The sequence below is a fragment of the Hyperolius riggenbachi genome, chromosome 6 (assembly GCF_040937935.1).
Source record: "Hyperolius riggenbachi isolate aHypRig1 chromosome 6, aHypRig1.pri, whole genome shotgun sequence".
NCBI lineage: Eukaryota > Metazoa > Chordata > Amphibia > Anura > Hyperoliidae > Hyperolius > Hyperolius riggenbachi.
This window is the reverse complement of record NC_090651.1, coordinates 87,679,676-87,705,509: the sequence shown is the minus strand read 5'-3', so window position 1 is coordinate 87,705,509 and position 25,834 is coordinate 87,679,676. Positions and strand designations below refer to the sequence as shown.

The following is a 25,834-nucleotide window of genomic DNA, read 5'->3' as shown; positions in this document are numbered from 1 at the left end:
ACGATCTCCCGCGTAACAGTCTCAAAGACACAGCTGCATAGAAGCCATGCTCTCCTCCTAGACATTTGCAGCAGGTAAATTAGCATTTTGGAGTTAATAAATTAGCAGTGGAAAGAAAAATCTCTCACACTTAGCTAATTCCCAATATTAATGATTTAATAATTGCTACTCTTAACAGCAGCAAAGAAAGCGAAACTGCATGTAAGTTGAGTTATAGATGTAATCCCACCTGGGAGTGCTTAACAGCTTTCCTGTGTTGTGAGGTATGAAGAGAGTGCCTAGGTGTGCCTCCCAGCCCATCAGCAGCTCTCACAACATACAGCTGCAGTCTGGGCACCTCTGCCGAGCTCTGTCTAGCAAAACTGTCTTTTAAAGTAAATCTGAAGCCTAATAAAATAAAAATAAAGATACTCATCTAAGGAGGGGGAACAGTAACAATCGGTGTAACACAGAGAGGATCTGATCATCGGTGATCTGCAGTATCACCGAGAATACAGATATATACCCGATTATTGATGATCTGCAGTATCACCGATAATCAGATATATCTCTAACCTCTGGACACCTGAGTAATATGAGTGTTTGGTGCAACAGTAATACTTTGAGGAGAGAACCCGTATAGAGGGTGCAAGGCAGTAAGAGATACTGCCTAAAGAACAGGCTCCCTTCAATGGCCTGAGGTTCCACAATAGGAGGAGTCAGGCTGAGAGTGGGAAGGACCAGAGTGTGAGTGACACCAATGGAGGAGTGTCACTGACAGATCTGTGAACTATCCCTAAACAGAGGAGATAATTCTCGAGGGCGGGCAAGCCAGGTCGGCAACAGACAGACAGGTCAGATACAGAGACAAGAAACAGGTTCGGAATCCTGAGGCAAGCAAGGTTTGGCAACGGAGAATCAGATATAGTAAAGTACAAAATCAGAGATCAGAAGAGTGGTCAGGAAAGCAGAAGGTCATAACAAATAATCAAACAATGCCTAGACTTAGGTGTGAGCTCCTTGATCATCAAGACACCGGAACTAGTCTGAATATGACAAGATGGTAACGCTAATTCCTAGTCTTGGGTGTGAGTTCCGTAGTCATCAACACCCTGGAACTAGTCTGAAGGATAACACAGATAATATACAGTATTCCTAGTCTGAGGTGTGAGGTCCGTGATCATCAACACCCTGGAACTGGTCTAGAGCATAACACAGATGAAATACAGTATTCCTAATCTGGGGTGTGAGGTCCGTGATCATCAACACCCAGGAACTGGTCTAGAGAATAACACAGATTCTGACAAAAGGTCTGAGTGCTTCCACATAGTGATCGCAACGACAGACACCAGAGGAATGACCAGCACCCAGTATATATACTATAGCGCTCTCCAGCGCCTCCCCTAAATGCTGGACCAATGAGAACTGATACAATTGTCAGCTGACCGGCTTGGTCAGCTGACTCCCTTCTGGCTGTCATAAAAGCTCTGCCTCTCAGCGCGCGCGCGCGCGTCCTTCTGAACCTGTGTGGACTATCAGTCCCAGCCACACCAGACATGTGTTGTAACCCATCCGCTGTGCTGGACGCGGAACCAGCCGCACCACTATCAGAGCATGCGGCGGTTTCTCCGCGTTCCGCCATACCGACAGATGTAGGCCTATGCGTGCAAACCGCCGCGTTGGACGCGGAATCCACAGCCTTGTTCTTAGGACATGCAGCGGTTTCCCCACGTTCAGTCATGCCAGCAGATGCAGGCCCACGCGCGCCACCTGTCCTCAACCGATGGGTCGTTGACTGCTCTCTGCTGCTGCGGGAGGCTTCGAAAGTATTTGGGAGCATGTGCATGCGTAGTATGGAGCCACCTGTCTTAAGGAGCACTCGGGCTCCCGAAGATTTCAGAAGCCTCCCGCAGTGGGGGATTTGAACAGAGGAACGGGAAGGCTATATAGGACCCAGAGCCTTCCCTTTCCTTAGGTGAGTATCTGTTTTTTTTTGTTTTATGTTATTTAATTAGGCTTCAGACTCCCTTCAATGAGCAGTGAATTATAATTAACTGAAGACCGACAACACACTGACCTCCGGGGACCTGATCTGTCCAAAGAGCTAGACAAGAGCTTTTAGCTTGTTTGTTGTTCTTTCTGCAGTGAAGGGCACTGCAGAGCATAATCATTTTCATTTTTGGAAATAGCAATCAATAGATGCTTTCCATTTTGTTTAAACTTGGTGACATGTGTTTGAATTTATATGTGATGTTACCTGATCTGGCTGGGAACAGCAGATTCTGGCAACTCTCTTCTCATATCTATACTGTAAGCATCAGATCTGAAAGTTACCCATTAGTGGGTCACAGCAATAAGGCTGCACAGTATGCATGCTAACTATTTAATTAGCATTAACTTCCGTTTACATATGAGTTTGCTAGTATTGACCTACTATGTACTTTCATCCCATTAGACTTCTGCTTAGCCTCAGTATTGGTGTAGAGACCAAGCCATGACATTACTAGGGGCCGGGAAAGGGTGTGCAGCTACCACATGAGAAGAATGGATGGGGTGCAAAGGTGTGGTGTGGTGCAGGTGAAGGTATGAGAAGCATGGATGGGATGTGAAGGAGTGGTGTGGAGCAAGTAAAGGTATGAGAAGCAGGGATGGGGTGTGTAGGCGTGGTGTGGAGCAGGTGAGGGTATGAGAAGCATGTATAGGGTGTGAAGGCGTGGTGTGGAGCAGGTGAAGGTATGATAAGCATGTATGGGGTGTGAAGGCGTGGTGTGGAGAGGGTGAAGGTATGAGAAGCATGGATGGGGTGTGAAGGCGTGGTGTGGAGCAGGTGAAGGTATGAGAAGCATATATGGGGTGTGAAGGCGTGGTGTGGAGCAGGTGAAGGTATGAGAAGCATGGATGGTGTGTGAAGGTGTGGTGTGGTGGAGCAGGTGAAGGTATGAGAAGCATGGATGGGGTGTAAAGGCGTGGTGTGGAGCAGGTGAAGTTATGAGAAGAATGGATGGTGTGTGAAGGCATGGTGTGGAGCAGGTGAAGGTATGAGAAGCATGGATGCGGTGTGGAGCAGGTGAAGGTATGAGAAGCATGGATGGGGTGTGAAGATGTGGTGTGGAGCAGGTGAAGGTATTAGAAGCATAGATGGGGTGTGAAGGCGTGGTGTGGAGTAGGTGAAGGTATGGAAAGAGCAAGACTGGTATGATTGGGCATCTGAACTAAAGGGCCTAACCAAACACAAAGAATAATTGAGACTCAGCAGACCATTGTTAGGGACAGCAGCCTGCACTGCTGAGGTGGCAATGCTGCATAGTATACTTTGCCACCATTTTGCCTTCATGCAAAATTAATTTAACTGCATTTGGTAGCCTGTCTGAGATTTCATTTGTCAAAGAGTCCACAAGCAACCACATGTTCCAGCGAATAAGCCAGGTAGACAACTGCAAGCCATCATTTAGACAGAGCCTGTCCTGTCATGCAGGCCCGGATTTACCTCACTGGAGCCTATAGGCACAGATGTCCTGGCACCTCCATAAACCTACAAACCCCCACCAAACTGCAGCGCAACTGGGTTGGCTGTCCCAGCTGTCACCTCTCTCTTCCCTTGCCCATCATAGGTACCTACATGTGCTTGTTAGCATTAGCCTGCAGGAAGTACCCTCAAAATTAAGTAGCTAGAGGTGCCCCCAAGTATTAGGTAGCTAGATGAACCTTAGTATAAGTAGCTAGAGACTCCTCTGACTGAAGGAAATCTTGTCAGTGGAATGACGAGAGCAGAGTGAGTAACCTCTCACCTCATCAAGACTTAGGGAAGGAGGTGTGTGGGGAGAGGAGTGAGGTGCCTTTCCACCATCAGGCGCCTGTAGGCATATGCCTACAGTGCCTTATGGTAAATCCGGTCCTGCTGTCATGACATGTCCCTTTGACCTCAAGTGGTCTTTAAAGTTATACTTTCTTCAACATAACGTCAGGAAGTGTTTCAGTGATTGCTGTGTGTCAGTGTTAATACTGATTGGAGGGATTTTGTGATTTTTTTTTTGACATGCCAGCTGGAACAGGGTGTGATGATGAGACCTTTCTTTTCAGGAATGCAGACAGGAGAAACAAAACTAATGATGCTTTTAAATATACTACAAAGCAAAAAACAAAACAAAAAAAACAAGAAGTCTGGAGTTGTACTTTAAGTATACAAATGGCCTACAAACCTTCCTGCAGGCACTGAAAGTTGAGGTTACTGATCTATGCATGGCTATGATTTTTAATCTAGACTCGCTGACGTTTTCCTTTTCCTGTTCATCCTGTGATCGCCGTAGCAACCAGCAAAACTTGCAATAGCAGTGGGGCAAAAAGCACCAAAGTGAGGAACTGAAATAGGGAACATAAATGTAACACTGTGCAGCAAAATGTTAGGGTAGGAAATCTTGTTTTATTTCTGATAGCGTGGCTAATTTACAGTATATTATCCAGATATTTCAGTGCAACTGTAATGTAATTTTTTTTTTTCATCTTTTCTTTTCTTTTTATCTCAGCTCCATTTCAATGTGATTATTGTAGACTTTGACTATTTTATGCTGCGTGTAGCCAAACTTGTTCTTGAAGTTTGCAAAGCCGTTGCTTAGCAACCTCATCTGCTCCCGCCAGCCATCTGAGTCCTGCTAAAAAGCAGTTTATATTCCATAAACCAAACTCTCGAGCCTGGAAAGAAATGATATGAACTTCCCCAGCAAGCAGATCAATTGTCAGGCACTTGATTAAAATGTTTTATATTGAGTACAGCAACATACAAATAAATAATAAACACTTCAAGTTTTTTTTCCTCCCTTTTTAATGTTCTCTCGAAACGTAGCGAGGAATTTGATAGAGGCTGTTGAATGAATGAAAGCCGAGTAGCATATGTGGAATGTAATCAGATTTGGAGATTATACATTGGTAGGTTTTATGATAGAACCATGAAGCATCAATCTTTTCTCTGCAGTGCCCTCCAGGACTCAGCCCAATGAAGGACCAATCAGGCTGCTACAATCGCCAGATGGGGGTCGACTGCTCGGATGGCTTTAATGGTGGCTGTGAACAGCTCTGTCTTCAGAAAGAAGTGCCCTTTCCAGATGATCCAGAAATGTATAACATCCTCATGGTTTGCGGGTAAGAAGCACCTGGAGTGCAAATGTTTATTCGATGTTTACATCTTCAGCTCTTGCAGCTTTCATCTTCGCAGCATCTCCAAATATGCTGTCTTCTAACTCAGAAGAGCTCAAAAGACTTTGGGGTTGATTTGGAGACCGCTTGAGAACTCTTGAGAACTTAAAAGACCCAGCAAAGCTGGACTGGCTTTCTAAAAAGTTTGTGCTATTTGGTGGCAAAAGTTGAGATTCCAACAAAATATAACGTCAGACTGTGTTTTATTAACCAGTAGACTGCCACTGACATCTATTAAGGATGGCCAAACATCAGGATTTCATGCTCACGAATGCAAGCCCCTTTGACTTTAATTACAGGCAAACTTTTGAAACCCTCAGGGCATCTCTCCAGCCACAATTTCTTTAACAAAGGCATACAAAGTCAGTGAAAGGTATAAGTTAGATACACATAGTGGATTCAATTAGTGATGAGCACGAATTTCACATAATCGTAATTTTGAATCGTAATTCGTGATTACAAGGCAAAAATTGTAATATAAAATTTTCGGAAAAATCATAATTTCATTTGTAAACTAATAATTGCACAATTGAACCATACCCTTCTGTCATGCTACCCCTAACATCTGGAACTCCTTACCACAATCAATCAGGGCAACTCCATTCCTGGAGATGCTTGAATTTCGACTAAAAAAACACCTGTTAAGTCTGGAATTTACAGACATTCTTGACTTTCCTCTTCCCTTATAAAATTGCTACTTATAACTGGTCTGAGATATACCATTGGAGTCCTGTGGGAGGAAAGCACTTTACAAATGTTGTTGTTGCTGCTGCTGCGTGGTATTTTTTGGATTGTCTTGCGTTTATAATCTACTCCCTTTTCAAACTTATTGGACAGGACTTTTTAAACATATAGCGATAACACACATAAGCGCACATTATTTTTTCCCCCAGGTCCCCAGCATAAGTAGCAAGGTGTCACCAGTATAGGTAATAAGGTGTCCTCGGTATAGGTAGTAAGGTGCCCCTAGTATAGGTAGAAAGATGTCTCCGGTAAAGGTAGTAAGGTGCCCCCAATGTAGGTAATAAAGTTCCCGCAGTATAGGTAATAAGGTACCCACAGTATAGGTTGTAAGGAGCCCCCAGTATAACCTGAAACATGTCCCCAGTATAGGTAATAAAGTGCCCCCGTACAGGTAATAAGGTGTCCCCAGTATAAGTAATAAGTTGCCCCCAGTATGGGTAGTAACGTGCCCCCAGTATAGGTAGTAAGTTGTGCCCAATATTGATAATAAAGTGCTCCCAGTATAGGTAGTAAGGTGTCCCCAGTATAGGTAGTAAGTTGTGCCCAGTATTGGTAATAAGGGACCTTCAGTATAGGTAGTAAGGTAGTATAGGTAGTAAGTTGTGCCCAGTATTGGTAATAAGGTGCCTCCAGTATAGGTAATAAGGTGTTACCAGTATAGGTCATAAGGTGCCCCCAGTATATAAGTAGTAAGGTGTCTCCAGTATAGGTAATAAGGTATCCCCAGTATTGGTAGTAAGGTGTCCCCAGTATAGGTGGTAATGTGCCCTCAGTATAGATAATAAGGTGCCTCCAGTATAGGATATTACGGTGTTCCCAGTATAAGTCATAAGGTGCCCCAGTATGGGTATTAAGGTGCCTACAGTATAAGTAATAAGGTTTCCCCAGTATAGGTAGTAAGGTGTCCCTAGTATGAGTAATAAGGTAATAAATGACTACAATAAAATAAGTAGTTCTGTTCCACCCCTAAGTACAACAATATACAAATTCCATTAGCAAGAAATGTTTTTATTATTATGAACAAGTTCTCTTATTCTTCAATCACAAATCTTCCAAGTTGCAGGCAAAGTGCACGGTCACAATTTCAGGATTCCAAATCAAACACGTGTCAGGCAGTCTCTTTTGTGATTTGGAGTCCTGAAATTGTGTCCGCACATTGTGCCCGCAACTTTGAAGATTTATGAGTCATAAGGTGCCCCCAGTATAAGTAACAAGGTGCCTCTAGTATAAGTAGTAGGGTGTCCCCAGAATAGGTATTAAGGTGTCCCATGTATAGGTAGCTCCTTCGTTAGATAGTTAAAGGTGTCCTCCTTTCCCCATCCCCCACACACCACTCACGCTGACTCTCAAACCTCCAGATCAGTGCAGTGACAGTGATACCTACAGATCAGCACAGGACCCAAGGGTAGAGCGGCACACGGAAACCGCACGAATCACTTCAAATGTAGGAAGTGACTGTGACAAGTGACAAGACGTCCGGCGTAACTGTACACCGCCTTGCCCTCAGATTGCGCGCTGTTGTGAAGGTTTCCATCTGTCGCCACGCTGATTTAGAGGTCTGAATGGGAAAAAGGGGAGGACAAACCGGGACAGCTAGCACGGGAGGGCGGGTTGAGGTAAGCAGCGCCAGTGCCATGGCAACGGGCACCGGCACCATGTGATCGAAGTTGCAGTACATTTTTTGCATTGTGTTGCTTATGGCATGGCCATGCCCGTACCCCTATAGTTACACCACTGCACAGTAGGGGAGCAGAGGTGGCACAGATGGGTACACTGAAAGCACAGGGGAACAAAGCTGAAACAGATGGGGGCACTGTAGGCACAGGGGAGGTACAGGGGACACAGATGGCACAGTGTTCCGGTTCAGCATGAGAACCAACCTACAGTCCCTATTTTGTTTGTTAACCAGGGACTACCTGCATAAATGGATTAAAATATATGCAAGGTATAGAAGTCAAGACCTCAGTTTAGTTAGCATCTTGTTGTAACAGAGACTTCTGGTGCACTGGAAAGGAATTGGAGTGTAACAAAAAATACTTGCAGGCACTGTAATTGGAAAACAATAAGAGCCACTCCATTTTACTCTTCCTTCAGTGTTATCATTGCATCATTTCCTCCTACATGCCTTCAGTGTTCCATCCTAGTTTGCTGCTATTATGCATTCTGTAATATTGAGAGGACTGTCTGACTTTTTTTCCCCTTCATCTCAGCGAATTTAATAGCTGAATGGCATTTTTTAATTGTGTTGCGATCCAAGGGCGTTTTTAAACTGCCGCTGACGAAGATTCACCTTTTTGTACTGAAGCAGGAATTAGTTCAATGTTGAACTTAATAAGGTATCTTTCGTCTCTGAGGAAAACAGCAGGTCAGGCTAAATCAGCTTACTGTTAATAAATTCACACACAATGGATTTTTGAAATTTAGCGATTACTGGCGCTTAATCAACAGTGACAAAATATTCGCAGATGAAAATGAGGAAAGGGCGACAGGAAAAATGGGCACAGGAATTCAGCGAAGGGCATCAGATTTTCTTTGGCAGATAGAGACAATCTGTGTGTAGTGACTCCTTTACATACCTGCAGAGATGCGTTTTATGCCGAGATAAGGCATTTTCATGTTGGTTCGCAACATGTTTTTGAGTTTTGACTTATCTCTCCGTATCGATCTTAATTTGTGATTTACCTCTCTGTATTTTTGTATCTCACAAATGACCTAACCTTGGGGTATATTCACAAAAGAACTCTAAACTTAAGGTGGCCATACATCAAGCGTCTTAGCAGCCGCTCAACCATCGGATCGACAATGCAACCAATTTTCGTGCCAAAATTGGTCACATGTATCGATCTGACATGCTGCAAGATGTAGAGCTGACATGCTCGATCAGGTGTGCGGCTGTAATGGCGAGCGATATTGGGACAGGCGACGAACACGAAAGAGCCCCAGGCATTGTCACCCTACTGTAAAATGTGCCCCCAGGTGCTCCGAGCAAGGTTACTTTACCTGTCATGGTGCATACACACATGCAACTATAGTTGTTTGAAACGATCGCTCCCCGATCATTTTCAAACGACGATTGTTTAAAAAAAAGCAGCCAACAACCATTAAGTCTAACGACGGACGAGCTAGATCGTTAAAAACGAACGATCTAGCTTGGCGGATTTTTTCCAATGACGATCGTTTGCAAAAGTAGTACATCATTCGTACTAGGCTTGACAAGCGCATTTCGCTATTTCTCCATGGAACTTTTCATTTTTATGCGCAAGCGCAATAGTTACTTTACGTGATGTAACGTTCGTTCTAACGATCAGATCGTTACACACCTTTAAAAGCTAACTTTACTTAGGTCGTTCTTTCGTCAGTTAAAAGTTCGTTCGTCGTTCACAACGAACGATCGTTGTCGTATGTGTGTACGTAGCTTCAGTGTCCACCGCTGTCTCCGTCCTCTTCCTCACATAAACATGACCCACATGGTTGCCATCATATTGCACATGCGGTACGTTTATGGGAAATTGATCCGGGAATCGGCCTGCGGTGTATGGCGCCCAATACATCTCTCTTCGAGCAGATTCGATCTGAGAGAAAACTGTCTTTTGTTAGATCTGCTCATACATCGGCTGATGTATGGGCACTTTTAGGGTGTGTAGATAGCACATGTTGAGTGTAATGAGATTTACCCAACTTACAATTAACACAGGGGACAGAAGGTCACACTTAATGCACATGCGTTAACTAACTAATGAAATTACCAGTAAAATTGCCATGTGCTTTCTATGCACAGCAGCTTTACTGGATGTTAGTGAATACAACCTGTTGTCTGTCATAACTCATGACTAATGTGTTGGTTGTGCCAGTTGCTTAACGCATGCTATGTAGCTGTCACACATACTAGCAAAAGTGCAGTGTGTGGCTTGCACATGGCAATTTTACCAGTGTTACGTGAATACAACTCCTTATCTGTTTATTTCATGAAGTAGCCCTGCTTATGGTTGTTGTGAAGAATTAGTAAGATGAGATAATTAAAGAGCTACAACTAAGCACCCGAAATAATCAGAAATGCATCCGCTGTTGTGGGGGGTGCTTCTGACTGTACCCCATTATTTGCTGTGTTATCCGGCAACTTAATAAAGATTGCTGCATTTGTGCACTACATGGATGTTGAGCAGACTTTTTTACCACAAGGATAAGAAATGGTTACTGCTACTTGGCTACAGATCGATTTTCCCAGCTCCCCACCATTCCAGTCCAACTAGGAAGCTGGAGTGGCATCCCTTTAATTTCCTCCCTGTTCTCACGTTCCTTCCACTCCTTTTGGGCCTACCCAGCAATTATGGTCGTTTTGCTGCTCCACAGGTCACTGGTCCTAATGAAACAATGAGGGAGCATGTTTGCTGACGGCAATAAATAATTAAGCCTGAGTAATTTAAAATTAACAAATCAATAATTGATCTGATCCTTTGTATGTTTCTCCTGCAGCTGTATCGAGGACTATAAACTAGGCCCTGATGGACTGTCGTGTCACCTGGTCACAGAGTCCTGTCCCGGAGGAGCACACTGTGGAGAAAGTCCAGAGATGCCAATGAACCAGACCCTCTTTGGAGAGCTTTTCTATGGCTACAATAATCAGACCAAAGAAATTTCACCAGGGCAGCTGCTGAAAGGAACCTTCAGGTGAACAATGACTGTATTTATTCACCTTGAAGAAACACATGTGTGTGCATTTGTATGAAAGCATCAGTTACAGTGTATATAAGGGTATTCATACTAGTTCTTCCTACCAATGGTTTGCAGACTAAAAGTTTACTTTAAACTCTGGATTAAAAAACAACTTTAATTTTGTAATATAACATTAATAAAATGGCCTTTCCATTTCACTTTATTGCCATCTGTGTCTTCCTAAAATTGCCCGGAAGTTCATATTTTCCGATTTTAGTCTTTAGCACCATGATGATCACCATGATAGCATGTTGTTTGGTGAACAGAACAGCCCCCAAATTAGGGATGGTCAGTCGATGAGATGCTATCAGTTAGGAGCTGATGGAAATATGATGATAATTTTATGCAAATTTTATGCAACTTGGAAATAAAGCAATCAAATGCAGCAGTGACTGAATTTGATTGATCCATTTTCTAGCTGCATGCATTTGACATCATCAATGGCATGGGGGACATGTGTACTCAGACTAGATTAGCAAACAATCTTTCCATAAATTATTTTTTTTTCACAATAATTAGGTGCGTACCTAGCTTAAAGAGGAACTCCAGTGAAAATAATGTAGTAAAAAAAGTGCATCATTTTTACCATAATTATGTATAAATGATTTAGTCAGTGTTTGCTCATTGTAAAATCTTTCCTCTCCCCGATTTACATTCTGACATTTAGTACATGGTGACATTTTTACTGTGGGCAGGTTATGTAGCTGCTGCTAGCTGTTTTGGCTGTTAGAGACAGCTGTAACCAGCTATTTCCTGTCTGTGAACATTGTTACATTGTGGCAGTTTTCCCAGAGTACCACAGTACTCAGAGCTTCTTGTGGGAGGGGTTTCAGCACAAAATCACTCCCTAATGGTCTGTTTGTGAAAAGCATTATATTTCTCATGTAAAAGGGGGTATCAGCTACTGATTGGGATAAAGTTCAATTCTAGGTTGGAGTTTCTCTTTAACTCTCTCTGTGTAGTTCACAAGTTTACAAGAAGCATCTTTTGCACAGTGCACTTTTTACCTTATTTGACAGTTGCTTAAAGCGGAATATAACCCAGAATTTCTTCTTTGCTCTAAAAGATTATTTACAGCATATAATATACTAACACAATGTTTTTTTTGTTGTTGTTTTTTTTTAGTAAAACAGCATTCAAAGGGTTACATCACAGGGCTGACTCTTTCTTCTGCAGGGAGAACCCGCATCCGAACTGCTTATAATCTTATCTTATGTATACATTCTTTACTTGATACATTTATGTAAACATTCTCTGGCTGTGCAGGACTTCAGCTGATGAGTGCTGAAGTAAAAAAGAGATCAGAAATAACTGCTGGCAGCATTTACAACAGAATGACAACAGTTATAAATAAAATGCACCAGCAGCTTTCAAAGTAAATTAACTGAACTTTGGGAAGTTATAATATCTAAATGAATATTAATACTTGTGCACAAAAGCAAATATGATAATTGTATGGGTTATAAAAAGTAGGAAAACACATTTTTGTTGAAAATTTTGTCAGAGTTTTAAACCGTTTTAAGGGCCCTTTTCCACTATGTGTATTTTACGATCTGATTCCGATCGCTTGTGGATTGCAGAGCGCTAGGTACTTGGTTAAAGGACAACTGAAGTAAGAGAGATATTGAGGCTGTCATATTTATTTCCTTTTAACTAAAACCAGTTGCCTGACTGTCCTGCTGATCCACTACCTCTGAGGTCTGGAACCCACTAGAAAGCACAAAACTGTATCACAATCGCTAGCGATTTGTGATAGCGTTTTTCAAACGATTTTGGGAGCGATTTTCCTGCTCCTATCCAATTCATTAGAATGAAAAGGCTCCCAAAATGCTGCATGTTCTGCTATTGAAATTTCCTTAATCACAATTGCTCTAGTGGAATCTGTCAAATCCATTTACATTGTCAGAGCATTTAGGGAAAACGCTAGCGATTGAAAGCGCTCCCTAAACGCTAAAAAAAAACATGCTCTAGAGGGTTCCAGGCCTAATAATTTTAGCCATAGACCCTAAACAAGCATGCAGCAGATCAGATACTTCTGACATTGTCAGATCTGATAAGATTACCTGCATGCTTGTTTCTGGTGTGATCCAGACACTTCTGCAGCCAATAAATCAGCAGGGCAGCGTGGCAACTGGTATTGTTTAACAGGAATTTAATAAGGCAGCCTCCATTTTCTTCTCACTACGGTTGTCCTTTAACTAATGGAAGCTGCACAGCAATGTTTCCATTATTTAGCTGCATTTGCGATGTGATTTTTCCCGATTGCAATCATTGTACCTGCACCATTTTTCATGTGATTGCACAGAAAAATCGCATGGCGATTGCACCGTTATGCAATTTTTCTTTGATCTGGCAATTCAAAATATTTTCCACCTGTTTTTTTTTTCTCCCATCGCAAATCACAAGTGCAAACCCTAATCACGGTATACCAAGTAGTGAGGAAAGAAGAGAAAAATCATGATTGCGGCAATATTGATATAATACAAAATAGAAAGAAACAAAGTGGAAAAGAGCCCTATGGCAATTATGGCAGTGCATAGCAATTTTACCTGGGTTTAGGCTGCTTACACAATAAGACGTTACAGGCGCACGTTAGTTCGCCTGTAACGCTCCCCCAACGCACAGCAATGTAACACAAGTGGGCTGTTCACACAGCCCACGTTGCGTTACATGTAACGCTGCACGTTGTTCGGAAAGTGCAGCATGCTACGGCGTTAGAGCGGCTATAGCCACGTTAGACTGTTTGCACGTGCTCTGTGGGGGGCGGAGAGGAGGCGGGGAGATGCAGCTACAGTAGCCGCGCACATGGCTACTTAATATTCACTGCACTGGCGGCCGCTGATTGGCTGGCGGGACCACGTGATGCGGAGTGTCTCGCTCCGCATCACGTGGTCCCGCCGGCCAATCAGCGCCACTCTGGGAGACCTTATACGGATAGAGCCGCCTAACGGCTCACTCTACCGTCCTCTCCCGCACCACCATACGTTGCATTAGGTGCACGTTATGGAGTTCCAAAGCTTTAGAAGTGGCTTTATACCCTTTACCAGACTGATAGATCTCAATTACAGTACTTTTGTTCTCATTTGTTCCTGAATTTCTTTGGATCTTGGCATGATGTCTAGCTTTTGAGGTGCTTTTGGTCTACTTCTCTGTGTCAGATAGCTCCTATTTAAGTGATTTCTTGATTGAAACAGGTGTGGCAGTAATCAGGCCTGGGGTGACTACAGAAATTGAACTCAGGTGTGATAAACCACAGTTAAGTTATTTTTTTAACAAGGGGGGCAATCACTTTTTCACACAGGGCCATGTAGGTTTTGAGTTTTTTTTCCTCACTAAATAATAAAAACCATCATTTAAAACTGCATTTTGTGTTCAATTATGTTATCTTTAACTAATGGTTAACGGTTTTTGATGAGCAGAAACATTTAAGTATGACAAAGATGCAAAAGAATAAGAAATCAGGAAGGGGGCAAATAGTTTTTCACACCACTGTAAGTGAATCAATGCTCTTGTCGGTCTTAACTCATGATTCATCTTTCCTTGGGGTTGATTCACAAAATCTTCATAATACTGCCATGCACAGACAGCTCACAACATTATTACCCTTATTTCTGGCCACAAGTACCGCAAGTTACGCTATTAGTGCCACCTGCGGTACCCGAGTAGCACGACCGTAACTACAGTAACGTGCGTTACTAACAAACATTACCTCTAGTAATGAGCGTTACTGTATATATGGTCGCACTACTTGAGTACTGCGGGTCATTCTAATGGCTATAAGAGTAATACTGCCATGCAGTATCGGTGCACAGCAATATTACGACGATTATTCAACCCCCTTACCTGCCTAAACTCGTGATTTTTCTCTCCTTTCCTGTCTTAACTTTTAAAGCGGTATAAAACCCTGACATAATATTCAATAAAAACATGTTTTTCTACTTTGTATATGCCATATGGTTATCATATTTGCTTTTGTGCATAAGTATTAGTATTCATTTAGAAATTATACGCTCCCAAAATACACTTTTTTTGCTCTGAAAGCTGACTTTGCATTTTATTTATAACTGCTTTATTCATGTTCTAACAAGCAGAAATGCTTTCTAAATGCTTTCTAAATTGTCTGACTTTGTTCAGGGGACCCAGCAGTGTAGGAGAAGTGTTGATTTACAATCCTTCACTTGCTACAATTAAACACAAGATAACATTATCTAAAATTTCGGATGCATCCAGATTTCTCTGCACTGAACCTTCAAGTCCTGTGTGTAACCCTTTTAATGCTGTTCTAGTAAAAAAAATGGCTGGTTGTATATAATATGCTGTAAATAATCTATTAGAGCAAAGAAGAAATGCTGGGTTTCATTCCGCTTTAATTTATCTCTCTTTATTTGTTTTTAAGTTAACTCATATTTTATCCTTCTTTTTTGTCTTGTGCATTATCTCTCCTTGTCAGTTTAGCTCATGAACCAGCTTTCTTTATGGTTGAGGTGAACAGTAAGGTGAAATAATGTGGGGCATATGCACAAAATTATGGTAAAGTTGTCTTGTGCATGAAGTGCGAGGCAATTCTAAAATATGCATGTTTTATTACAGAAGATAATGTAATTCATAAAGAAATCGCGTGCAGTGCTTCACTGCTGTCTCTTTTTATCTGCATGGGGGAAACACATTCAAGTGTGCACTAGACAATTGAATTGCATTGGTTCTCAGTTTACCTGTGCAGAGGGGGGAGCCGTCCCCATCCAAGTTTTTGTGATTTCTAGTTACGTCACTGGCTGTAACGTTGACTTCACACCATGCTCTGGTAGTGCTACCTTTCACATATCATATCATGTGATCATTAGCCAGATGACATGTTGTTAGTGTAGTGCTGCCCCAGGTAGAGTAGGAGAAGAAGCCGTTCCAGACATCTGGACAGGTTATTATAGGAGCTCCCAGCTTCCCACTCTTCATGGCTGCATCAGGCAGCCGAAAAGCGTTTTGCGGGTCGGGTTGCGGGTCCGGAAGAGTGTGGGTGACAGATACCCCGGAAAGTGGGCCGTGGGTCCGGCGCAAGGTGCAGGTTGGGTGCGAGTCTGAAAAAAAAGACCCGCATAGGTCTCTACTATTGGGAACATTCACGAACTGGAGTGAGCAGAATAATGTATGTAAAGTCTTACCATACGATGAATACAGCATAATGCATTGCATGTGATGTATTGCATAACGCATTACTCATTGCACGGTAATATTTTACACACGTTATCCTGCTTACTGCAATTTAGTAAATACAAGTTTCTGGGTTATATCTGGGTACTTAGGAATACCAGTCAGCTCATGGTGACCCAGGACCAGCTGGAAGGTATAAAGGGCTAAAAGAGACCAAAAAGGCCTCAATCAAAAACCTAAATGTAATTGTACATATTCAGGAGAGATGCATCATGGGAAACCAGAGTTGCTCACTTAAAGCTGTTTTAAATCAAACAATCCGAAACAGTCTGTATGCATGTTGGATTATTATGGCTCTGTACAATTTAATAAGCTGACACATCATTGCATTCCAGCGGTTCTGGAGGTGTGTTTAGCTTCTAAGGGTACAATGGTTAATTTGCATATATTCAGCAGTGTTGCTCTGGGAGACATCTCGAGCTCACTCCAACCTGAATTATCGCAAATTCTTTCTGTTTTAGGAAAGGAAATTTTTGTTTTTTTTTAAAGCTGTTTTAAGAAGGCAAAATTAAATTTATCTGGGTACTTGTATTCTTAAAATATACTCAGTAGGTTAATAAGCTTCCCCCCAAACTTGACCTTGCTGTGCATGTGTGAATACCATTGAGACACTTGACGGTAAGCTCTGATGATGACAGTGATTGATGTAAACGGTTCAGTGCTCTTTGCAATGAGCGGTTGAAAAAGTGTGAATAAATACCACAGACATACAAGAGTGGAGTTTTCTGCGTAAATAACTGCAGGGAATGTGACATAACCAATTAGACTCTAGCTGTCACTTTAGTTAATTGTTGTAAAGTTTGAGTGGTTACTATTGATGTAGCGTAATGTTACCTGTTTTCATCAATTTCCCTCTCTAAGCACCTACCACGCTTGTCCAGCCTGTCCATTTGTGTTCATCAAACAGGCCTGATCCAAATCACGCCAGACATGTTCAAAGTGTTCTATAATAGAATGCATAGCAACTCTGACAATCACTTTACCAGTTCAACATCGTCCGCTGGCGCCCTGCCCTTTATTCACAGCCTCCCTGTTCCAGCCCAGGCAGAGTTAAAATATAGATTATTATGGCCTTTGGTTAAAAAAACAACAACAAATGTCTATGTTGTCACGTAAAAAAAACATAATAGACAGAAAAAGACAGCATGCAACTTACAACATGTGTCCTTTCTTTGGTATCCATACAGTGAATATACGCACATGATGAGGTCTATTCTCATCCTGGATCAAGCTGAGTTTACTCTTCTCTGAGCACAATGTATGTGGTCTTTGAAAACCATTATAGAAAATTGTATCCAGCTATGAAAGTTGAACCTTAAGATCCTGGTAGTACAAAGACTTCATACATACGTCTGTATACAATGAATGCATGAATAGATCTATCCTTTGGTACATATAGGTAAGGGATCATTGGATTCAATTGCAAGTACTCAGGTACTTTTGTATGTGAAATGCAAATCGACTTCCAATCTCCTTACAGAAGAGCTTCCTTCGTAAAGCCTAACCCTAATATATCCCCATAACAACTCATCATCATGCCTAATAGTAACCTCGTCCTCATTGTTAATCCCTTTCCTAATCTACCCTCTGGCAATAACCCCTTCCTAACGCCTAGACTTAACCTTTTAACTCTAGCAGCTAAAACTCCCCTTACCCAAGCCCATAATCCTCCAAGTTAGTGCCTAAACCTAATCTATAACTCTTCCCAACAATCATACTTTTAGCCATGGACCCTGAACAAGTAAGCAGAACACACCTTTTACTGCATTTGCAGCATGCTTGTTTCAGGTACAGGATTCAGACACTATGGATGCATGAAAGATCAGGGGAATACATTTGCAGCCTTCATATCCCTCTCACTTCTGTTGTCCTTTAACAACTGTTTTTGACTCTTTAATGGTTAAATGCCAGTACCTAACTTTGCCATTTTCTCCTGAAAACTCTACTCCAAACCAATGACAACACTCTGGGGTATATACAGTATGTAGCTAAAGGCTCGTACACACATCCAGACAATCTGCCCAACCATCTTCTAAACGTGGTCTGTTGGGTGTGTGTAGAGCTGGCAAACAACAAGACGACCAACTGATAACAGGTTGTTTGCCAGATCCAACTGGTGGATCAACCTGCCCAACTATCCTGCAGGTTGGCCACGTGTGTACAAGTCTTCTTTGTTGTTTTTAGCTTGCACACGCAGTATTTAAGTGAGTTGGTTGTTTAGTTGGTTAGCATTTGTTTACGTACTTGTCGTGTAAACAACTTGTTGTGTGGTTGGTCATGTTGTGCGGTTGGGTGTGCATTATGTTGGACGTGTGGATGAGCCTTAGCATTGGATATTTTATTACTGCATGACAGCACCCTAACAAACTCAACAACCTGTTTCGTCAAGCTTGCCTTGTACATCAGGGGCTCTATTTGTATAGTTTTACCATTGTACATTGCCAACATGTAATTTCGGCCTTACAGCCTTTTAGTGTAGTCAGACTTTCTGTCTGTGAATTAAGGAAAATTGAGCTGTTAAAGTCAATTCTGCTGCAGGTCATCCATTGTCCTGTCTCACAATGAGTGTTCTTAGCGGACAAAAACAGAAGAAGTAATGATTTTGCATGTACGAGGTGCCTTTATGTGTATGTATTGAGGCATACAGAGCTGTATGGTAGCACAATACATGTGTCTTAGGAGGAGTGGGGGTAGGAGGGAGTGACATAACTGACATCCAGCCTTTTAGGATAACTGCATCTTTCAGGGTATCTGAACTCTTTAATCAAAGGGGCACTACAGCGAAAAACTGTAAAATTTGAAATATGTGCAAACATACACAAATAAGTACATTTTTTCCACAGTAAAATGAGCCATACATTACTTTTCTCCTACTGTATGTTGCTGTCACTTACAGTAGGTAGTAGAAATCTGACAGAAGTGACAGGTTTTGGACTAGTCCATCTCTCTTTTTAGGGGATTCTCAGGGATATATTTATTTTCAAAAGCACTTAGTGAATGGCAGTTGCTCTGTCCAACTGCCAAAAAACTGTGTAGCGAGCAGGGAGGCTAGCCGGCATCATTGTTTAAATCCTTTTTAGGGAATAGCTTTATAAAGAATAAAAGCCTTGCTGAGAATCCCCTATGAAAAGATGGACTAGTCCAAAACCTGTCACTTCTGTCAGATTTCTACTACCTACTGTAAGTGACAGCAACATAGGAGAAAAGTAGTTTATGGCTCATTTTACTCTGGAAAAATGTACTTCTTATTTGTATATGTGTGCAAATCTTTTAAATTTTACAGTTTTTCGCTGTAGTGCCCCTTTAATTATCAAGGTGTTGAGGGGAATCATAGGCTGGGGCAAATGTATATTTTGATGTCCTGCACTGCTGATACAGCTACAGCATGGTAATATGCAAGAAATTCAGCCAATCATTAGGTAGGAGCGTGGTCATCTGAGGTGGTTATTCCAAAACCCCAAAGATTCAGAATTAGCATATGAAGAGTCAGGAGCCATAATAGGAGTGTGGAGTAGTGAAGTTCTTTTTATATTCCATGTGGCCTCTTTTTTCCTGTTAAAACAGACAGGACACAGAACATTTATATTGTGCTTTTCTCCTGGTTGACTCAAAGTGCCAGAGCTGCAGCCACTAGGGTGTGCTCTATAGGCAGTGGCAGTGTTATGGAGTCTTGCCTAAGGTCTCCTACTAAATTGGTGCAGGCTTACTGTGCAGGAAGAGCCAAGATTTCGAACCCTGGCCCTTACCGCAAAGCACTCTCCTCCCCCCCCCCCGCGCTCTTATGCTCATTATTGCCGCTGATCGTTAGACGGGAGATTAATGAATTCTCTGTCCCTGTATGAATGGTCACAGAGATGCCGCGATCATTTGTTTACTTTACTTACTTTTTTGCTTACTTACTCTCTGTGATGATCTGCTCAGCTGGCTGCACTGGCAGACAGCTGTTTGACCATTCCTCTAGTCTGTGGGCTGCAGGTCTCTGAAAGAGAGAGCTGTCTTTCCATTGCAAGTTTCTGGTCTGTTCTGCTGCTGAGGAATTTGCATACATTCGTTATGCAAATCCCCTACCTGCCTCCTTTGATGACTGGCAGTATAAAGAGCTATGTTTCCCAGAGTCCTTTGCTGGTCATTCCTTCAGGGTTTGTAGTAAACACTCCTAGAGTGTCAGCCATGCTACTTCTTGTGAAAGTTAGCTTAGAGTAATTCATGGGACTGCACTAGGTAGTTTCCCTAGTGCAGTTAGGATTGCATATCTGTTTGTTTGTCTGTTGCGATTGTCCTGTCCCAGCGGTGGTCGACAGGAAATCGTTCTGTGTGTCTGGGTGCTAACCGGAACAGCGGTTGTTACTGGTAGCCCCTTCTGATCTGTCTTGCCTGGATCGCACTCGCCTTGCGCTAGTGCTGTGGATCCTTCTGTTCTGTCTTCCTGGATCGCACTAGCCTCTAGCGCTAGCGCTGTGGATCCTTCTGATCTGTTTTCTTGTTCCTGAGTTTAAATCGCACTAGCCGCTAGCGATAGCGGCTGTGGATCTTTCTGATCTGTGTTCCTGCTTGGATCACACTTGCTCTGGCGGAAGAGCGGTGGATCCTTTCTGCCTAGTTCTTGTTTCTCGTTTGTCTGTCTTGTCTGATACGGGCGCTTGCCTTAGGCTCGGTGAGGTAACCGTTAAGCAAGCGTTCACGTTCTGTTTCGTGTTTGTCTGTCGGTGGTTAGTTAGGCGTGCTTGTCTCTGTTGTGCTTAACACGCGCTGTAACGTGTTCGCTGTTGCGAATGAGTGCGGTGTTCGCGTTTAGTTAGCGTTTGTTATTTTCATTATTACTCTCATTGTATTATTTGCTGTGCCTTTGCTCCTCTTGTGTTCTGTTCTAGTCTGTCTTGTGTCACTTCTGGCGATCGCCTTTCTCGCGATCGCGTTCCTACTTTTGTTTTTGCTGAGGTGTGTTCACCGTCGCAGGGTCGCGACTAGATTGGTGAACACACATTCGTCCTGTCCCTGTGCTCTTTTTCTTTATGGGCTGTTCAGCCCCGCATTGTCTTGATCTGTACAATCCCCATCTGGTATCTGTGGCCGTGCAGCGATTGTACTCGTCTGCATTCCACAGCGCAATCTGCTGGTGGGAATTGCCCTCTGCTGGTGCATTGCACCTAGCCTGGGTTCACCCAATTATACGCTTGTGGAAGGTTTGCGCTGTGTCAGTGCGCATCTCGTGCGCTGACCACGAAAACGATTCTGCAAACGTTACACTCTCTTACTGAAGATTAGTGTGTGGGATGTATTTAGATTTTTCTGTCAGTAGGTCTCTCCCTGCAGATCAGTACGTGGGATTTGTTTACATTTTTCTGCTTGTAGGTTTCTTCCTACAGATTACTATGTGGGATTTGTTTACATCTTTCTGCTGGTAGGTCTTTGCTGTTTGTTTACATCTTTCTGCTAGTAGGTCTTTGCTGTTTGTTTTCATCTTTCTACTGGTGGGTCTTTGCTGTTTGTTTACATATTTCTGCTGACCAGGCTTTGCTGTTTGCTTACATATTTCTGATGGTAGGTCTTTGCTGTTTGTTTACATTTACCTGCTTAAAGGTTTTTGTTGTTCATTTATATATTTCTGCTGGCCTGGCATCGCTGTTTGTTTATATCTTTCTGCTGGTAAGTCTTTGCAGTTTGTTTACATCTGTCTGCTGAAAGGTATTTGCTGTTTGTTTACATTTGTCTGCTGGAAGGTCTTTGCAGTCAGTTTACATATTTCTGCTGGCAGGCCTTTGCTGTTTGTTTACATATTTCTGCTGGCAGATCGTTGCTGTTTGTTTACATCCTCCGTTAATACCTCCTGTGCTTTGTTTACAACTTCAAGCAGATAAGTCTGTGCAATTCCATAGCACTGATATGGGTGTGCTATTTATATAAGCCTTCCTGCTGCTGTATTACATACATCCTTCTGTTGACACACCTGTGCTGCTTGTTTACATCCACCCTGCTGATATGTCTGCCTAGGCTGTTGCTGGTCCTGAGACAGCATCCATCACAGCAGTCTCTTGGTCCCCATACCCATTCACCTTATTGCCTAGAATTGCTTCCACTGTTTTTCACAGAACCTAAACTACAGCAGAGCGGGTCATTGAGCTGTGGAAATAATAATGTTTAGCATTCCTGTATTTAATTTATTTTATTGCCACAACGATTGATTTGCATTTTTGTTTATTTTTGGTTTATTTGCTCTCTTGACTAAAGTACTAAAGAAAAATTAGAAGAAGTTACAAAAATTGGAAAGACATGAATTTGAATTACTGTTATCATAAACGAGAAACACTGTTCCACGATTTATCAGTTGCAGAACATGTATGCCTCCCTCATGCAGCTCACTAATAGTATGTGATAAAACTCATGATTATTATCTCTCTATAAAGTTGTTAGGAGCTTTTTACATCACTGTTAGGACTAAAACACACACAGAGCTTTGCAGCAGCTACAAATCTGTGGCTGCACTTGCTGCTAGTGTAACCTAATGCAGATACCAGCAAAAACAGGGTTCATCTATCATTACAGATGAAAATGAAACTAAACCGTTTTATTGCACAGCTAAAACCATACTTGTTGCCATTGGCAACAGCTCTACTTTTGTTATAGTCACCTTAGTGCCGAATTTAGTCCTTATGTCATATGATTAACAACAACTTCTAATTGTGTAGACTTGTACTTTAACCAGCTACAAATCCCTGGGAATAGGGATGTTTTGGGGTAAAATGAGTTCCTGGGCAAAAATTAATAAATTAATGTGGGGCCACTTACATTCTCAAACTGTACTGACAGTAAAATTATAACCTCTACCGCCCCGGAGCTTTCAAGTTTAACCCTGCGAAATTGCCCAGTTTGACCTCATGAAAGTGTCGGCCCTGTCTGTGAATTTTATAACCCTAAAGGGTTCCAGGAAGCTTTTTTTTCTGAAATCTCCCCACCCCCTCTGATGAAAGTTTTTATTTGCTTATTGCTACTGCTAATAACAGCAGTCCTTATCTGCCTTCTCTTTCTGTGGATGGAAGGCCGAGGAAGTAAGGTAATAAAAGTCTCTAACAAACATTTAAATGTAAAAAGAGGAGATAGAATGATTTTTTTAGTAACGAGGCATGTTGTTGACATACATTTTTAATGTGCTATTGAGATGCCCTGGGGGCTAAAAATGCTGCATGGTTCACTCTGAGGAGGCCATAAAGAGTTTGTTAAAAATGATTATTTAAAAAAAATTACAGATTCAATAATTGTCATCAAATATGCCTCAAATCTTGGGCTGCCTGTTTTTGTGGTAAAAATCACTTTGTTTAAGTTGTGAAGTGTGTATGCATCGATTTACAGTATAAGTGATTTTCCCTTTTATTTAAATGGTGTAATATTGATGTGTAACTTTTATAAGTGATCTTGCAGGACACTGTGAAGTATATGAGGGTTCTGGGCATAGGCTGCCTATTATAGATCTCTGAGAGATTGCTGGGATTTCTTTGTGGAATTGTGTTTATTGATTCCATTAGTGGTGTTGGTGTTTGAAGGATGAACCCGAACCCCACACTTCAGCAGCGTTCAGCACTGAAACTGCGGGCAGCGTCGGGGGAGCTCGCTTTCTAGGGATGCTCATTTGGATTTCGCGGAATTTAAATTTCCGATTCTCTGAACGGAAATACATATTTTCGATTGGAACGTGGAAAGCGGATTTCTGCAGAAATACTGCATTACTGCAATTCTGTGATTTTAGCCCAATCACAGAACTCGAAATCAATGGACCAATCAGAGAATGCAGAAACAACTTGGAAGTATTTGGCCAGAGAATTCAAAAAATGACCAAAAAAAAAAAACACTACTTGGAAATTGGAAATCTGAACTCGGAAATCGGATTTCCCTAATTTCTGTAGAAATACCGCATTACCACAACTCAGTCATTTTAGCCCAATCACAGAACTCGGAAGCATTGGACCAATCAGAGAATGCAGAGTCAACTCGGAAATATTTGGTCAATCAGAGAATGCAAAAAATGACCCAAAAAAACTACTCAGATATCGGAAATCTGAACTCGGAAATCGGGAACTAAAATCATAATCCGTGGAATCGGAAATCGACATTGGCAGAAATCGGAGTTTCTGCGGAATCGGAAATCAACATTTCCAACCATCCCTATCGCTTACTTGAACATAATGGTGCTTCTTGTAACGCCGATACTTCCTCCTTTCTGCTTTGGAATGAAGAAGTATGGAATCAATTGAAACGCATCCTGAAGTGAACTCCCCCTGACCCTGTCCACAGATTCAGTGCTGAATGGCAGGGCTGGGCCAAGGCAGAGGCAAGAGATGCTCCAGCCTCAGGGAGCAGTGTAGGAGGGGACGTACGACTCACTCAACTATCATTCCCCTATTGTGTTTGAAAAAGAGAGAGATAAGAAAAGGGGATATATGGCAGTTACTGCAAGCCAGATAACTAAAGATAGGCCCGTTCAGATCAGAAATGCGGATGGCCATGCGTGCGGAAACGCGTGCGGACCGCAACGCGTACGAACGCATGGCCATCCGCGTTTGTGTGCGTTGCGTGGCTGACCCCATCACTGAAAGTGAATGGGACAGCCACGCGTTTTTGCAAAATCTGCGTGCAGCATGCGTCCCCGGACCGCACAGGTCCGGAACGCATGCAGTGTGAACATCAGACATTGCACTCTATGCAATGTCTGATGTCGTGCGTTTTGGCCACCTGCACGCGTTTCCAAAACGCGGCTGGAAACGCGTGCAGTGTGAACGGGCCCTAAGGTGTTAGTCTAATAGCAATCAGTGTGTGACAGCTGGGTTGGGAGGGATGGAGGGGCACACTTTGCTGTCTCATCCTTGGGTGCTCTACTGAATGAGCACCCAAGGATGAGACTACTGAGAGTGAGACTACTGAATGGTGCTAAGGTGTGGTGGTCTTGCTTGAAATGTCTGCTTGTATGTGGATTGACATGTGTTAACCCAAGTTTACACATATGAAAACTGTCATCCACAAAACTTGGGACTCAATCCCTTGGGTAACATTTTGGGGTTGCGTTCAATATGGTTGTGTCACTGGCCTGATATTGTGGAGCGGGGAGGGGGGATGATGCTCAGTGGTGGGTGGAGTGGGAAGGAGAACTATGGGCTTGGGGGTCAGGCAGGCATCATCGGAGGACTCCGGTGCAATTGGTATATTCTTGCCCCAAGCGATCCTCATTGGACACCCCAGCTGAGTTTAATCCAGTTTATGCAGTTTAAGGTTAGGGTCCAGTTCTAAGGAGGGAACCAAAACCAGCTAAGACACACTCTGTAAGGAGTGTATACTGTATGTTCTCCTTGAGTTAATGTGGACTTCATTCCACAAGCCAAAACTATATAAACTATATTGATACATTAATTGGTTTCTCCCCCCCTAAAGAGGCGTCCTAGATAGAAACATAAGATTGCAAGCCCTGCCAATGGACAGTTGTGGATGCTCTCTGTAAAGCAACACAGAAAATGTGTCAGCGTTATATAAATGTGTCCAATAAGCAGAGAGAAAAATAAGGAAAATGGCAGTAGCTGCTTACGAATGTTTGTGCTGGGCTTCAATACCTTATGTCTTTGCTATGAAGATAAATGTGACCTCTCCCGGAGTCATCTACAAAGGTACAAACAATATCCCTGCCCCGTCTTTTGCTGACATTCCTCTTTCTTCTTTTGCAGACAAAATAACTTTGCTCGCGGCCTGGAGCACCAGCTGCCAGACGGTCTACTTGTTACCACCGTACCATCAGAAACACAGTGTCATGAAGAGATATCCGAGCCTGTTCCGGACCCTGATTTTCTGACAGGTCAGTAAATCCATCTATTTACCCACTCTCCGCTGGTTCGATCTGCTGTAGCGGGAGAGCAGATCAAGAGATGTCTACTAGATTTGGAAATTGCATGCTTAACGGAAGAGGGAAAATTAGGTTGTCAATGGCATGCGTCAATGCAGATTGCTTCAGTGCTCTTTCTGCTCT

General features: G+C 42.5%; 1 protein-coding gene across 3 annotated transcripts in view; it reads left to right on the top strand.

Annotated features, from left to right (window-relative positions):
* Positions 1-25,834, top strand: part of ASTN1 (astrotactin 1) — an 842,387-nt gene that overhangs the window by 669,368 nt on the left and 147,185 nt on the right. For all 3 annotated transcript variants that reach the window (XM_068239640.1, XM_068239639.1, XM_068239641.1), the window contains 3 exons: positions 4,949-5,115; positions 10,387-10,581; positions 25,536-25,663. In XM_068239640.1, the coding sequence (XP_068095741.1) occupies positions 4,949-5,115; positions 10,387-10,581; positions 25,536-25,663 (490 nt within the window). The remainder of the gene's footprint in view (positions 1-4,948; positions 5,116-10,386; positions 10,582-25,535; positions 25,664-25,834) is intronic.